General features: G+C 40.4%; 1 protein-coding gene across 1 annotated transcript; it reads right to left on the bottom strand.

Moving 5' to 3' along the window:
* Nucleotides 1-4,233: 4,233 nt before the first annotated feature.
* On the bottom strand, nt 4,234-12,356 carry LOC143035035 (small ribosomal subunit protein eS28-like). The gene is made up of 3 exons (XM_076201450.1): nt 12,221-12,356; nt 6,494-6,683; nt 4,234-4,283 (listed from the first exon to the last, which is right to left on the bottom strand). Exons 1-2 carry the CDS (start codon nt 12,341-12,343, stop codon nt 6,513-6,515), a joined length of 294 nt encoding a protein of 97 aa, XP_076057565.1. The 5' UTR covers nt 12,344-12,356; the 3' UTR covers nt 4,234-4,283; nt 6,494-6,512.
* Nucleotides 12,357-16,857: the final 4,501 nt, after the last annotated feature.

Genomic DNA, 16,857 nt, shown 5'->3' with positions numbered 1-16,857 from the left:
GATACTGCAGATATATGAGATAGGAGGAAAGCTGTTAAGAGCAGTCAAGAGTTTTTACGAGAGTAGTAGAGCCTGTGTTAAGGCCTGTCTACACGAGCGGGCCTGATCGGCGGGTTTGCCCGTTAACGGGCAAATTCTCGCGGGCCTGCCCGTGAATGTTGTCCACACGACCGAAGTGATGAACAGCTGGGCCTGCCCGATGTTGCCAGTAGCGGGTGGAGTGCTGTACGAGAACCATGGTGCCTAGCATTGTCAAGAAAAAGATTTTGTGCTCTATCCTGGGCTGCCATCGTTAAATGTTCACTGTGCTACTATGCCGTGGAATGTGGGATGAAGGCCCGCTGTGGGTTCACGATATTATCTTGCGTCTGGCAGGGTAGAAACTCCAGCTACCGGGCACCAGCTCAGTGATTTCGCTCGGCAGCCTTTCGGGCAATTTGATCGTTTGCCCATCAAATATGCCCGTTAACGGGCAAGCCCGCCGATCAGGCCCGCTCGTGTAGACAGGCCTTTAGAACTAGAAATAGAGTGTGGTTTGAGGTGAAGGTGGGACTTCACCAGGGATGTGTCATGCTGCCATAGATGTTCAATTTATACATGGATGGGGTGGTGCAAGGGTAATGGGGCAGGGATTGGAGACAGTTTTAGAAAATGAAGAAAAATGAGAGATAAGCATGTTGTATTTTGCACTTGTAGCAGGATCAGAGGAAGGATTAACCACTTCCATACGGTAACGCCTACGTAGGCAGCATGAGGAGCAAGTGGGTACTCGATGATGCTGACGTCGGCATTTTGATATTTATTGTTGTCGTACCTACGTAACCTCCATTCTCTCTAAACTGGCTTCATCATATTTCCTATGGTTATCAAAATACACGGGTGAAAGAGAACGAACGATTGAGCACTGACTTTATTTTTTATAATGCGATTGTGACGCAACATCGCACAGCTGCTGCTGCCAGACGTGCGATGTGCCCCGGAGTGAAGAGGTTAAGGAATTTAGTAGTGGAGTTTGGGAAAGGTAGGCAAAAGGTGAATATATGTACAAAGGGAGATGATGACAGCAAATTGGGAGTATTAACCCCTTCCATACGATGATGCCTAAGTAGGCGTCATGAGGAGCAAGTGGGTACGCGATGATGCCAATGTCGGCGTCTTGATTATATTTATTTTAGTTGTACCTACGTGACCCCCATACTCTGTAAACTGGCTTCATCATATTTTCTATGGTTATCAAAATTCACGGGTGAAAGAGAGAACGAGCAATACAGCGGTGAATTTATTTTTTATAATGCAAGTATTATGTTGCAACATCGCACGTCTGGCAGCTAATGCTGCCCGCGAGATTTTGGCCTAGAGTGAAGGGGTTAAGGGGACTGGAGGAAGTGGATAGCTTTGGATACTTAGGAGCGAACATGGCAGGAAAGGGAAAAGTGGTGGTGGAGATAGAATACAGATCAAGAGAAGCAAGTATATGACTTGGGAGATTAAAAATGGTAACAAGAAACAGACATTTGGCAATGGATACTAACAGGAGATTGTATGAAGGGATGATAGTGCCGGCATCACTGTATGGGGCAGAAACATGGAGTATAAGAGAGGAGTTACTATGCTGGATAGAGTGAGAAATGAGGTAAGGAGAGCAGAGGTGGAAAGGTAGTTGGGAGATAGGGTTGATGAGTTTTGAGATGGTTTGAACACATGCAAAGAATGAAGATTAATAAAAGAGGTGCAGAAGGCAGAGGTGGAGGTGGTGAACATGAGGGGGCGACCATGGACAAGACGGATGAATGGGGTAAAAAGGGAATTAGGGAAAAGGGGAATCTGTTGAAGAAGACAGAATATATGGGTGAGTGGAGAATGGTTGTGTATGGATAATGCTATGATGCATAGGAGTGGGTGGGGGATGGGGGAATACTTGCGAATGATATTTTGACACAGCCTAAAGGGGGGTGAGGTAGAATGTGTGAGCAAAATTTGACGCAGCCCAAAGGAATTTCTCCCCGTCTTCTCCTTTTATGCATGGGGGGACGGAGAGGGGGGTCGCCGATTTAATGAAGCGGCCTTGCTGTGGATGTGCTGTGCCTTGCAACACTGCTTCCGACCCAGGGCAGTAGACAAGGTGCAGGGATGACCCGTCATCCAGGAGGTGCTAAGATGGGAGGGAGGGTGGAGGGGAGTGGAGTGTATTTAGGGATGGAATGGGTGAGAATGATTTTATCCCTTTTTCTTTTTGGCTACCTCCCTTATATGGGGGAAAAAGCCTTGTTATATGTATATGTATGCTAAAGGGATCTCCCTAACTTCTCTTTTTATGCACGAGGGGATAGATGTAGGAAGGACACCAATTGAACAAAGTTGCCTTGCTGCATTGCTTCTGACCCAAGGCAGTGGGTGAGATACAGGGATGACCCACTATCCAGGAGCCAAGAAAAATGGGAAGGAAAGGTGGTGAATGGGAGTGGAGTACAAGGATGAAATGGGTGACAGTGGATTTATACCCTTGATTTTGGCTACCTCCCTTGTATGGGAATAAAAGCCCTTGGTATTTATATCAGAGCTGGGCACATTCCTTGATACATTCTGCTTTACTTTGGCCACGTTTAGTGCTCCCAAACTATTAAAGCTTAAGAGACAGATGCATACTAAAATAAAAAGTCTGGTAGGCCACGTACTATTCCAATGAAAAATTTTGTAGGCCACATACTATACCAACACCTATATCGATTTAATAATTCAGGAGCACTAACCGTGGCCAAACTATAGAGGAATGCACTGAGGAATGTGCCCAGCTCCGATATATATGTATATACATACATATACCAAAGGCTTTTTCCCCCTTACAAGGGAGGTAGCCAGAAAGAAAAAGGCATTAATACCATTCCCACCCATTCCATCCCTAAATACACTCCACTCCCCTCCCCTCCACCCTCTACCAAGGGCATTTTTCACCCTAATAAGGGAGGTAAAGTCAAAAGGCAGGAACCCACTCCCACTCCTCATAAATGGGTCACCCACACTTCCCACCCACTGCTCTGGGTCAGATGCAATGCAGCAAGACAGTACATTTGGCTATCCCCATTTTCTGTTGGAATATGTGACGAGATAATGAGAAATTAGCGCTGTGCTGCCCAGGATTTGTTACAAATCAGTGCTGCTTGAGAGATGAATCAGTAGGTCATTGTTGGTCCAAATAACTTCAAAACGAGTTAAAAGATAAAAAGGAAACAAATAGGTGCATACATTGCCTAGTTACCTTCCTTAGTAGCAAGGTAGGTGGTTAGCAAATTCAACTTGATATTGTACATGACCTTACAAAACCACATGGGTAGTTTCCAGTCATGAAATGGTCATCCAGTCATGGTCAGTGCAAGATAGGAACATCTTGTTCTTAGGCATAATAGTCAATCATCTATATGCCATAAGGCTTTTTCCCCACCTAGCCCATTCTCATCTCATCTTAGCTCCTTATGGATGAAGGGTTGTGCCTGCAAACATGTGGCAAGGACACTGAACTAGGTAATAATCTGCTACTGGTAGTTTTTCATGTGCCATGGCTTAGCAGCACTCCTCTCCTCACGAACAACCAAGTGTCACACATTATATTTCCTATGATGTTGTCAAATAATCCAGTTTTTCTGTAGGAAGTTCTGGAACAGTGACGAGGTATTAGAGTTTAGTTGCCTAGGGTTTGGTGCAGTCACTGCCACCCTGCCCCATTCATGAAGTGTTGTGGGGTAGGGTGGGGGGGGGATGTAACAGGACTGGTTTTAAAAGGGCCACTGTCCCCTCATTTTATTATTCATATCACATGTGTGACCATGATGGGGGGGTAAGCTCCTCAACCTGGTTTGATTCAAGGATGTCTATATTTAAGGTACTTTCTCTAGCTCTTTCCCCATGTGGAGTGAGCGAGTGAATCCATAAGATTAAGTTATATAGGCTGCTGCAAAGTTGTACTGCTAAAGAGAGAAAGAGAAAAAACAGGATGGATGGAAACAGGGCTTTGGATACATGTGAATATTCTGACAAGTTATTAAAGAGTGGAGAGAAAAAAAACTGGCCATTTTTTATAAAACAATGAAGGAAAATTAGCTCTAGTTCAGGCCTTAATGATACCTCTTCAGTTCTTGTAACATCCTCTACGATTTTACCATTTTCTCACAATAACATTTCAAATATACCTTCAAAACATAGATCACATTTCAGCATCAGGTACAAAGCAAAGACAAGTGATTACGACCTCATTTTATTGATCTTATACGGAGTCGCCAAAATCACACCTGAAAAGAAAAACAAGTCTAAATACCACGAAAGACAAATTCACATTAGGGTTGTTGTTATGGACTATAGTTTACCAGCACTTGTATCTTTTTTCACATTACTGCAAGAATACAAGGTCTGTCCAAAAATTATCCAGCCATTATGAATATTTACAAAACAGGTAGTGGAAAAGGTGCAGGGATGACCCGTCATCCAGGAGGTGCTAAGATAAGAGGGAGGGTGGAGGGGAGTGGAGTGTATTCAGGGATGGAATGGGTGGGAATGATTTTATGCCTTTCTCTTTTTGGCTACCTCCCTTGTAAGGGGGAAAAAGCCTTAGTATATATATGTACAAAATAGGTTGCGAGATTCCAACAGAACTTGACAGACACTGACGGGAGACCCTACTGCACATGCATGAGCAACTATACTCCCATGTAACACTTCAATTACCTGCCAGACATTGCTGAGTGAAGGTGTGTGCTATTTGACCATTGTATTTATAATGAGCGAGTAGATCACCGAATCAAGTTTAGTTGCAAACTTCAACATTTGTCAGCAGAAATTATTTGAAAGATTAAGGCAGCATTCCAGGATGATTCCATGAGCAAAGCACATAAAAATGTGGTACAAACACTTCAAAGAAGGCAAAAAATCTGTCGTAACTCATCCACGATCTGGAGGGCCTTAACCACTTCAGTACGGGACTTAAATCTCGCGGGCAGCAGCCAATGCCAGCCATATGACGTGTCGTAATAATACTCGCATCATAAAATATAGTCACCGCTTATATCGATCGTTCTCTCTTTCACCCGCGAATTTTGAAAACCACAGAGAATGGGATTCAGGGCGCATTTGGGAGAATGTAAAAACACGGGCGACTACAATAAATATAATCAAGACGCCGATATGGCAGTGTCGCAAATCCACTTGCTCCTTATGCCGCCTACGTGTGCGGCACCGTATGGAAGGGGTTAAACAAGAACAACTAAAAATGTTAGATGTGTAAAGACTGCAACCAGTGAAAATCGGCAATTGACAATCCACGAATTAAAAGATGAACTTGGTATCACGTGGACAAGAGTTTCAAAGATTTTGATGCAAGATCTTGTCATGACACATGGCTGTACAATTTGTCCCACATCTCCTGACCTGTGAGCAAAATTAATTTCATGCTGAATATTCATGCAAAATTAATTTCATGATGAATATTCACAGGCCTTAAGCTGCTATTAATGACTAAAATTTCCTAAAACAAGTTATAACTGGAGTCATGGATCGCTTATAACCCAGAAACAAAACCCCAGCCTAACCAATAGAAGTCACCTGTTTCTCCACATCCAAAATCAGCAAGGGAGAGTCAAAGCAGTGTCAAAGTCACGTTAATGGTGTTTTTGATTATCAGGGTGTTATCCACCACAAGTATACTCCTCAAGGCCAAACAATAATGGAGCATTAAGTTTTTCACAGTCTGAAGGATGCAGAGAAGAAACAACAGCAGTTGTGGGCTAGTGAAAAATAGATCTTTCATGTTAATACACCTGCCCATTTTTCATGTGTCATGCAGGTATTTTTGGCAAAATATCCCATCACTCAGCCCCAATACAGTCCAGATCTAGTCCCCTACAACTTCTGGATTTTCACAAAGCTAAAATAGTCATTAAAAGGGAGATTTCATTACATCGATGAGATTAAGAAGAATGTGATGAACCAGCTGATGAAGATCCCAAAAGAGGAATTTGCAAATTGTTTTCAAATGTGGAAGAGGTGCTGATAGAAGTGCAAGAGGTCCAAAGGAGGTTACATTAACCCCTTCCATACGGTGCCGCACACGTAGGCGTCATGGGGAGCGAGTGTATTCGCGAGGCTGCCATATCGGCGTCTTGATTATATTTATTGTAGTCGCCCCTCCATAATGACATTCTTTCTAATTCTTTTGTAATCGCATTTTCTATGGTTATCAAAATTCACGGGTGAAGAGAGAACGATCGATATAAGCGGTGACTATATTTTATGATGCGAGTATTATTACGACACGTCGTACGGCTGGCATTGGCTGCTGCCACCGAGATCTAAGTCCATGACGCCTACGTGTGCGGCACCGTATGGAAGGGGTTAAGGAGTAGGGCACTATTGGGTTAGTAGCATTTCTTGAAATCATAAATGGCTGGATACTTTCCAGATAACCCTTGTATGTCATCATGGACACCTTAACTGCATTAAAACTTACCATCATTAAAATAAGGCCATCACCTAAGTCTTCTTGCTTCACGTTCAGATTCTAGTAGAGTGAGGATATCTCCTTCTCTGACAGGTCCTTTTACATTGCGAATAATTGAACGCTGCGACTCGTCCAAGAACTCAACTCGCACCTGCGTACACTGTCCCTGGGATCCAGTGCGGCCCAAAACCTTGGTAACCTGAAATTCACGTTAACTTAAGAAAACAGCCAATCTATACATGTACATTGGTACTTATCAATCAACCATGTATAAAAATTTCTAAACTACATATAAATTATATCAACTAATCAAGTAAATGCCCATACAGTAATTTCCTTTCAATACTTAAGCTTGTAGTTTGTTATGGAACCCCTTACAAGGTAATCTTCTTATACCAAAGAGCTACACTAACATTGCCATGTTATACAGATATCTCACCACGAATATCTGCACCACACTAGCGTTCACTGTATGCACAGTCATAATAGAATACCTTATCCCATCTAAATGGCTCATGATGATTGCTTACTACCAGCTCTTCATCAGTGACAACATATGCCAGTGTAGAACTGAATGAATTTCAACTGTGAGGCAAGTTACCATCATCTCGAGCAGAAATAATGAATGAAAATGTCTTCACAAAGGAAAGCAATAAAATGGGTTTGAAAAGATATAAACATAGAAGTGGGGGAATCCTTTGGGACCACTGGAAGTGAGAGAAGCTTCAGAGCATGATGGTCATCTCAAAATGGATAATCATAAATTATGGAGAGCACACGACTTGAAAAGAGCCACCACAGTACCAATTCATGGTTAGAAGTAAAAAGAAACCACTGAAGTACTGGCTGGTGTCTGACCAGCACAACTGAGAAAATATGAGAAAAGATTGTGAAAGACTTATTGGTTACACATCTTAAGATGAACATTTTGATAGTTTGGAGCCAAGAATGGAAAATTAATTAATTAATTAATAAATAAATAAATAAATAAAAAAGTACTGGAAATGGACAACAGCTCAAGAAGACCATCACTAAATTATTCCCTTTGGAGACAATTTAAATGCAAAAAAAGGTCTAGAAGTGTTGATGAAAGACAACTTAACACCTGAAATGTGTCAGTAGGTTTTTGAGACATACGGAGACTGCTGCAGAATTGCAAGATCATCAATACATGGAGATGATGAAATAACTCATAGAAACCCTAATCCATTTATGACTGGTCCCCAGAGTCAAAGATACATGCAAGAGCATAGGATACCAAGAACAGCAACTAAAATGTTTCCTGATCTGGAAAAAAACTCACAATGCATGACTAAAACAATTTCATCAGCCCACACTGAAAACTTACAGACACAGAAATGACTGTTCAGGTTAATAATGTGGGGTGGACTACACTTGCATACCTTAATTCAGGATACAAGGGCTTCACAAGGTTACAATAATAAAATGAAGATCTGATGCAGATTCTAGTTTTGCATTTGCTCTACCCCTTTCTCATATCGTGAAACCTACACAACCCCTAGCTACCAGTATTTCTAAATCTTTTGAATATTACATCTGACTTTTTTTTTCCAAGCAATCAGAAAATGACTGACGCTCCCCAACCTAAAAACCTAAATTTTCCAATAGCACCCCATTCACAAATGATCAAAGGTAGCTGCAGCCAAAGCCATCACCTTTGCCCAGCAAGCATGTATTGAGGACCACAATGGAAATAAGCTTACATGCTTTTTTGTGTTATCCTCAGCAATTGTAATTGTTACTTTGAACTATGCGTTCTTTTCATTATCTGCACTTCTTGTACATTGATTAAATGCCAAAGAACCTTACTTATATTGTTGAGGCAGATAAGAGTCTGATAGGAATCTGAGGAGTGTGGGATATGAACCCACAATTAAGCACATGCATGACCAGCAAGTTTTTGATTATGCCCAGTGTGCGTGGGTGGGCTCGAAACACTTATTGTAATTACACCAAAGGCCACTAGACAATTCCTTGTCTAATAGTCAACTGCCTTGAGGCTAAGTTTCCCATTCTCTATCTCAGTGTTAGGAATGAAATTCTTATATTATAAATATATATAAACACGTATAAAAAATCAAATTAAGACAAATGTTACTCATTCATCCCCCAAAAATCTGTAAAATTTTAGAAATAAACACCTACACAATACAGCAATAGAAAATAAAATAATTTTGCAAATTGTATTACATCAATGTAATACATGTTATTCTTGTCAGAAATCAATAAAAGAAAGTTGCCAAAACCTATAATCAAATAAATATAGGTGCTTTGATTGCTTAAGACACCTTTGTTTTGGTAGAAGCTAAGACCAAAGAAATTAAAGTATGATCCAATTCGTCTATTCTAACCTAACCTACCAACCTAACCTGCATTAAGTAATGCAGTACCTGTAATTCTAGAGGTCATCGGGGTTGTTGTCTCCGACCTCCGAATCTATCAAAACAAAGATGGCGTCTAAAGGAGTCAAAGCGACCATTCATTTCTGTATAGGTTTTAGCAACATTTTCTGGTATTTATTTCTGCCAAGAAAAAATTTATTATATTGATGTATTATAATTTACAAAATTAAGTAAACCAAATATGTGAAGACTACATTTTTTATAAAGAAAATTTTCCCAAGATGAGGGGAAGTAAGGATAAATTTTTAGCACATGTACACGATATAGCAATAGAAAATTAATTAATTTTCTAAACTAAATACATAAACATAATATGCAATTTTCTTGGCAGAAATCAATAACAAAAAATTTACTAAAACTGATTTACTAATGAAGTCGTGGCAGTTGAGTGATACACCATATTTTGAAAGTTGCCGAGATTGAAGAAATGAAAGGATAAATTCATCTATTCTAACCTAAGTCCTAACCTATATTTCATAATTTGGTACCTCAAATTCTGAAGATCATCCGGATTGCCGCCACAGATGCTGATGGCCTGATTATTATTGTACCTCAGACAATTAATAAATGACGGCAGAACCCCATGTTCTCTCAAAGTCCAAGGAAGCCCTATTGTCTATGTAACTGCTTATTACCATTACCTGAGTTGGAGTACACCCTGTCCACAACATGAAAGCCATCATCTAATTGAGTTTCTGGACCTTATCCTAGCTGCTTCATTCATTAGATTTGCTTGTAGCAAAGTTTTTTTTATAATTTCCGCCAACAAAATTGTAATTAAGTTCAGGTTTTATAGTTTACAAAATTAGTATTCAATTTTCCAATGCTTTATCATGTAGGTGTGCACAACTAAAATACCTAAACAAGGTTTAGATCAGAATTCCTGTATGATCATTATGATTTGACAGGAAAAGTTTTTGCTGCACTGTGTTACATATATCATCATGCATTGCACCAGCTATACTATGAAGCTCAATACAGACATATTAGTAGATATTAATGTGAGGCCTGTTCAAGGTTCACCTAAAAACATCGATCACATAAGGATTAAAATAATTAAACGCAACTTAGCTGATAGTATTTTAGATACAATGCTTAAATGACGTACCAAAACACTACCACCGAAAAAAAAGCATGCAGGACAAAACAGATATTTCCCACCTCCAATCCATCCTCCTTCAACATTTATTATTTGAAACCTAAAAACACTGATCACATAAGGATTAAAATAATTAAAGACTTAGTTGATGGTATTTTAGATACAATTCTTGAAAGACGTACCAAAACACGTGATCAGAAAAAAAGCCTGCAGGATAAACAAGTTATTTCCCACCTCTAATTCATCCGTCCTATCAGTATCACTGCTTCACATTATTAACATTAATTCTGACAACCATGTATGAAGAATACATTTCATGCAAATCCTCAGAACCATTCACAACTGGGTAAAATTCCAGAATCATGCATGTCCAGTAGCTCCTAAACTAGCTAGGTCAACATGAAAATGGAATTCATGATATTTGAGCTGAAGTAGTTCTCATGGGATGCAAAAAGTCGCTATGAGTATAATGCAATTTGAATTATCCATCTAGCTGTCCTTGTTCTCGAGATATTGCATTTTGAATGGAATTAAATCGGGCCTATTTTCTCCCCGGAAATCGGGCCGAAACGTGCGGTCTGACGAATCGACGATCGAACGTAAACAATGACGGTTTTTGTTGACAGGCACAATTTTATATAAAAAAATAGCATATTGTTGCATTATTTGACATATTTTCTTTAAGATGTGTGATTTCCATGTAACTTGATCATAAAATTACGTTTTTATCCTCTGCAAAATTACCCACCACAGCTACGAATACCTTCAAATTACATGAAAATCACACATTTTAAAGAAAATAGTTTGAATAATTCAACTATATGCAAGCTATTACACTAATAACACAATAGTAACAAACTTAATAGTGTAGTTTGATCCATACCACCAGTGATCATAGATAGCGGGCAGGACGAATCGTAGCTGTGGTCCGTAACATTACGGAGGATAAAAACGTAACTTCTCTTTGATCAAATTACATGAAAATCACACATTTTAAAGAAAATAGTTCAAATAATTCAACTATAAGTCTATTACGCTAATAACATAATAGTAAGAAACTTAATAGAGTGAAGTTTGATAAGATGGCGGGTTGATGTTGATGTTGTTATCCGATAATCCGACCCGATAGAAAAAAAAAACTAATTAATACCTCCGATTTCTCAGCTCTACCGTAACACGCTGCCTTTATTTTGGTATTAGAATAATCCGCGATACTAGTAGTTTTTCATTATTATAGTCAATTGCCACAACCGTAAATATGTTAGCTCATCTTTTACGTTGAAACATATGCCAATTTTCGATTTACTGCTGAATGCAGGCCGCCATGTTTATCTTATGTTTTTATTGACCGACATGTAACTGATGATGTGAATGTTTGAAATTTACTACGATCGTAGTAAATACACTCACACAACATTTTTATTAATTAACTTTCCCGCGGTATATAAATTTGGCCGTTTGAATGGCGTGCGCATAAAATGACGCGCTATTGTGCTCGTCATCGACGGTGGCGCCTCTGGTGGTGTTTGACCTACCTACATTATTAACATTAATTCTGACAACCATGTATGAAGAATACATTTCATGCAAATCCTCAGAACCATTCACAACTGGGTAAAATTCCAGAATCATGCATGTCCAGTAGCTCCTAAACTAACCATTCCATAGGATCAATTAGATCTTTCCAGTGCAAACCTGACAAAAAAGTGAAAGTTCCATTTGGGTTTACTGGAACAGTACCGGCACGTGAGTATACACTGCCAGAATCAAGATTATCAGGAAACGCTTGCAATCTATGCTGTTTAGCGAAGGATCATAACTTGAAGGAACAAACACAAGTATCATAGTATGGTTCCCTCCTAAACTACACATGATTAGCCGATTAGGGGCGATAAAGGCATAACGTCTTAGCTGCAACTAGCTTAATGCTTATTTCAAACAAAACACCTGAAAATTATAAGAATAATGCAATTTATTGTAGCAAGGTACAACCCAACATCAATAACCGCTCCTCTCCCTCCAATGTTTACTAAGGCCTCGTTCCGCACATGCATGCTTTGCCGTCACTAACATTTACGGTTCGTATATTCCCTTTCATTCTAATTAAAGACAACAGATAACATTTAGCATATTGAGAAAAATGCTAACTACTACTCCCCACCCTTTGTTTTCTTGTATTTATATCTAGATTAACGTAAAATAAACAAAACTTACACGAGCGAGCTTGACTGGCTTGTCCATGGTGCCTATCACAACGAAGAGAGAATAGTTGTAAACACATGAAGAAATATTTCTGTTCAGTAAATATGTAAGTAAATCATATACATTTTTATTCATAAATCTTAATATAGAAAATAATATAAATTACATAAATTAAAATAATATATTTTTCATTTCTTGCAAAACTATTACAGATAACAATATTTTTTCATTTTATAGATGCACTAGCAACAGTGTATCAAATCTAATGACAGAGTAAAAGTTGATACTGCAAAACTATGACCACAACTATAATGATACATGTATTATACTGTACTGCAATGTATCTGGAACAAAGATGAACAAAAGAATACGATGAAATGTATCCTATAGTCCGTGGGTCAGGTATGCCCACATGCACCCCTCCATCATCAGATGTGTCCATCATTCATCAAAAAAAAATTCCAGTCCAAAGGTTTCTTGGTTGCTGGATCTCTTTGTAGGAGTTTCTCTGATACCCCTTGTCTTTCTTTCCTTGGACTTCACAGAGTTTTCCACGTAGTCATTGCTAAAGACAACGTCACCTTTAATCATGATAAATACCTTACTAGCTAGGGAGTTTCTTGGGTTATCTCCTAGGCTGTGGGCTGTTGCATTTCTATCATAGATGTTAACTGTCTCACTGACCAGCATTCCATACGGCATCGGCCTTCCTGGACACTTTATGAAGACTGGCGAAGCCAAGCTTTTCAACAAGCTGCGTGGTGGTATTGATGATGCAGGTACATTACCAGTCAATGTCAATGTTGTATGCTTTATGAAAATTTATGAAGAACTCTAGAGCAATATGAGGTTAAGGTGAACTATATCAGGAGGCAATATGGAAAAGATTGCACATTCCTAATCCAAAATCCCCAAGCCCCACCAATCATGGATGATTGGTTGAAGATCTACTATAACCACACTGGTTTGATGGAAACGAGTTGCTTGATCACTTGGTAGATAGAAACCAGAAACGAAAAAGATGGCGAGGAAAATGCTGAATCTAATGTTGAGTTGGATGCAATCTGATGTGAATACTTAATAGCTTAACTTCCTGAAGATTTGTGTCGACAAATTTGGTGTCAAAAGAAGCGTCTTGGGTTCCATAATGCATTAAAAGACTCTAACAGCAGATATATTCACCACAGTTAAAAAAAAAAACATAGAATAAGAATTTTTCCTGTTATTTTTCTTATCCTTTTTATTTTTTGAGTAGTGTTGTCACATGACATGAGATAGTAAACTAATGATAATTCTTACTACCCATTTGTATTACTTTTCAAATGATAGATTAAAATATCTTTCAGATGATACCTTATTTGTTATGGTTCCTCATGGTTAAGCACATAAAAAATGAAATATGCTCAAATATATGCTCGGTGTCAGTCGAAAATTGGCTTCAAATGGTTTATACTCATAAATAGGGTGAGAACACCCTGTGTATCCCAGTTTATTTGTTACCTCTCCATTTCATTATCCAGATATAATAAGTGTCCAGAAAAATATAGTGAAGTCAAATTGTAGCGGGACGGGGGTGCATGCGGAGCATACCAAGCCCACTGACCACTATGATAAGCAGCAAATGCACAACTACTAAGATATGCTTTATATACGAAAAACAGATGTTTAGTAATGCAGACCATTACATCCTGATAGCAAATTTCACGACAACAACTAGAGACCTGAGAAAATACGAGAATGGGAAACAGTTTAAAAATAGAACGGATGATGCTGTTTTGCAAGATTGTGCGGCAGAGTTAGAATAAAAAAAAATATCAAAAAGAACTATAGCATATAGGATTTAAATAATGCTACACTTAATGCCATGTGAGATTTAAGAAAGATTTCGAGGAGAAAGTTATTCTGGGAAAGGAAGGAGCTAATGAAATAATCTTGGATGGCAAGTGTCATGACATTAAATAAAAACAAGAAGAGCGCTAAATAGATATAGATGAAATGTACTAATAGAAGAGAAATACAAAATGCATGAGCATTACGTGACAGAAACATTGTACAAAACATTACTGTTAGGCTATACTCTTGCTCCACGTTGAGCGCCAAATGTTTGGCTGGTAATCTTGCCGCACCTTGGACAACTAAATGTTAGGCTGGTTTGAAGGCAAAATATGATGGAGAGAAAGTTTGTTTATTTAAAAAAGGAATGTTGGGCGCCAGTAATGATAGCTCGCTCTAAATGCGAGAAAATATGGGGGAGACGGTGAGAGAGGTGACGATTGTGTGTATCGTGTAGCAATTGTTCTGCTTGCGGGGGAGAGGGATGTTAAAAAGCAAGGAGACAGCGATCCAGGCTCATTGTGTGATGCTCCGAGGCGATCTGAATCTTCGCCGTTCGTCCAGTCTTTACATACACGGGTCGGGTCATGACCCGTGCTCCTAATTGGCGCGAGGTCAAATTCAATGCTTGGGAAGTAGGACGCAAAACGTTCTTACGCTGCTGACTCACGAAGAGGGTATGCATTCCTCAATGAATCCACTGTTTATCATCACGTTGGGACTGATGCTGCACGTGAGTTTCTCAAGAGGGGTTTGTCCCACCCGTGGGCCTCAAGGAAGCTTTGGTCGATCCGAAGCAGCCGGGTGGCACATGAGTCACACGGCTGGCCCCACGAGCGATTGCCTTAGGGGGCCTTGGGGCTCAAAGGTCGTTGGACGGTGAGGTTAGGGAGGAGGACCGAGGAGTGAAGACTAGAAGCGAGGACAACTTCCTGACACGCCGCTACGGAAGTCGAGAATAAGAGTGAGGTCGTGTGGAGCCTCGACAAGAAATTGTCAAGGGAGTTATCCTCACAACGGGGCCGGAACTTGAAGACGGGGGTAGATCTGGTCATCAGACTGCAGGGGCAGCAGCAGGCGACAGTCCGTTTGCCACAGGGTAGCAAACATCGGGCGTTTGGCTACTCCCGTGGGATCGGAGTCGTCCTGTATGTCTTGAAGAAGTTGGTGTATCTCGGGAGGCTGCTCAGGGGATCTTGTACTTGGAACATCTCCCTGAAAAGATAGACACTTGGGAATGGTCGTCATGAGCGGGTTGGGCGTTAGGCCACCAAGGGTGTCGTGGACTTGACAGTCGAGGTTGCCAGTCATTAGCTTTACCGGAGCAGAAGTACGGGACCTTGTGATCTCCGTTGAGCGTGTGGGTGGGTCAAGGTGGGGACACTCACAGCTCTAGTTTGCTAAATGATCTAGTGGCGGTGGTGGTAAGCCACGAGTATACCTGTGGTAGGAGAGTGTAGGCAGTTGAACGGGCAGTCTATCTGGAAGACAAGTGACGGCAGTCGATTTGACAGACTAGTGGCGGCAGTCGAGCGACGGCAGATACCTGTGGTAGGCGGAAGGCAAGCTGGGTGCAGATGGCTGACGCACTATGCAGGCGAGCAGTGCCTGCTGCCTTCCGTTTCTCTGGGCAAGCGTCGGAGATGGCATTGTCCTTCCATCCCTAACCCCACAGAGGAGACACTTGTCCTCGTCGGCCTTGCATGATCCTACGGGCAGGAACGGGAAGAGTGATCAACAGGGTAACAGACCAGACACTGCCTAATATTCGAGATGTTTCACCTGTTATGAGAAGGGAGCCACCCGACCCAAAGGTTGTTCTCCAATTTGGACTTCGACCCATGTATATATGTAAGGACGACCTATTTCGGGAAGTGGTAGGTATTGACGAAGTCACGACGCCCCTGTTCTTCTGCCTCAGGTAGCCCTCCTTGCCTCCAAGAGCGCCAAGAAACAAACCTCCCTACATGCAGGGTCATCCCCACACGCTCGGAGGCCGGGACGACCTTCTAGGAAGTGAACTCCAGATCTCCAGTCTCAGCAAGAGGCCCGTGCAGAGGCGGGGGTGGGGTGCCCGAGCACCCGCCCCTTTGCCCTGTGCCCCCAAAGTGCCCTTCACAAAAATATATAAAAATGAATGAAAAACTATTTCTCACAGGCTTTTTCCATTTTCTTACCATTCAGAAATTATAATGTGGAAAATGGTGTTGCACCCTACTGGATAGTTGCCAAATACGAATAATACAAAAGAGTGAAGTGCCCAATTTCCTGCCCAAAGCACCTGTCCCTTGCAATGTCTGTTCACGTTACTGCTCAGCAAATGGAACAGGACGTTGTCCCGTCCCGTTTGGGCAAAGTGTTCCATTGCACGACCGATTACGCAGCTGCTATATATACATACATATATATATATATATATATATATATATATATATATATATATATATATATATATATATATATATATATATATATATATATATATATATATATATATATATATATATATATATATATTCCGTGGGTGTCGTCCAGAAGAGTAATACCATAAGGAAGCGATGCTCTTTTCAAGTTAGTCTTCATTTTGAGGGTGCTTATCAAATAATAATAATAATAATAATAATAACAATAATAATAATGATGATGATGATAATGATGATGATGATGATGATGGGGGGAAGCGGCGGCAAGAACGACAGAATCACGAACACCGTGTACTTTGCAGTGTACCTAACTTGAGAATAGTGTACTCCCATTCGCTTGTTAAGTGTATTTCTACTTCAGCATAAAGTAGGTGCAATTGTGTGATAGAGTTT

This window comes from Oratosquilla oratoria, chromosome 18 (genome assembly GCF_046742065.1).
Source record: "Oratosquilla oratoria isolate Oo_2021 chromosome 18, ASM4674206v1, whole genome shotgun sequence".
Taxonomy (NCBI): domain Eukaryota; kingdom Metazoa; phylum Arthropoda; class Malacostraca; order Stomatopoda; family Squillidae; genus Oratosquilla; species Oratosquilla oratoria.
Note: the sequence above shows the minus strand (reverse complement) of the source record. Positions and strands in the feature narration are given on the sequence as shown.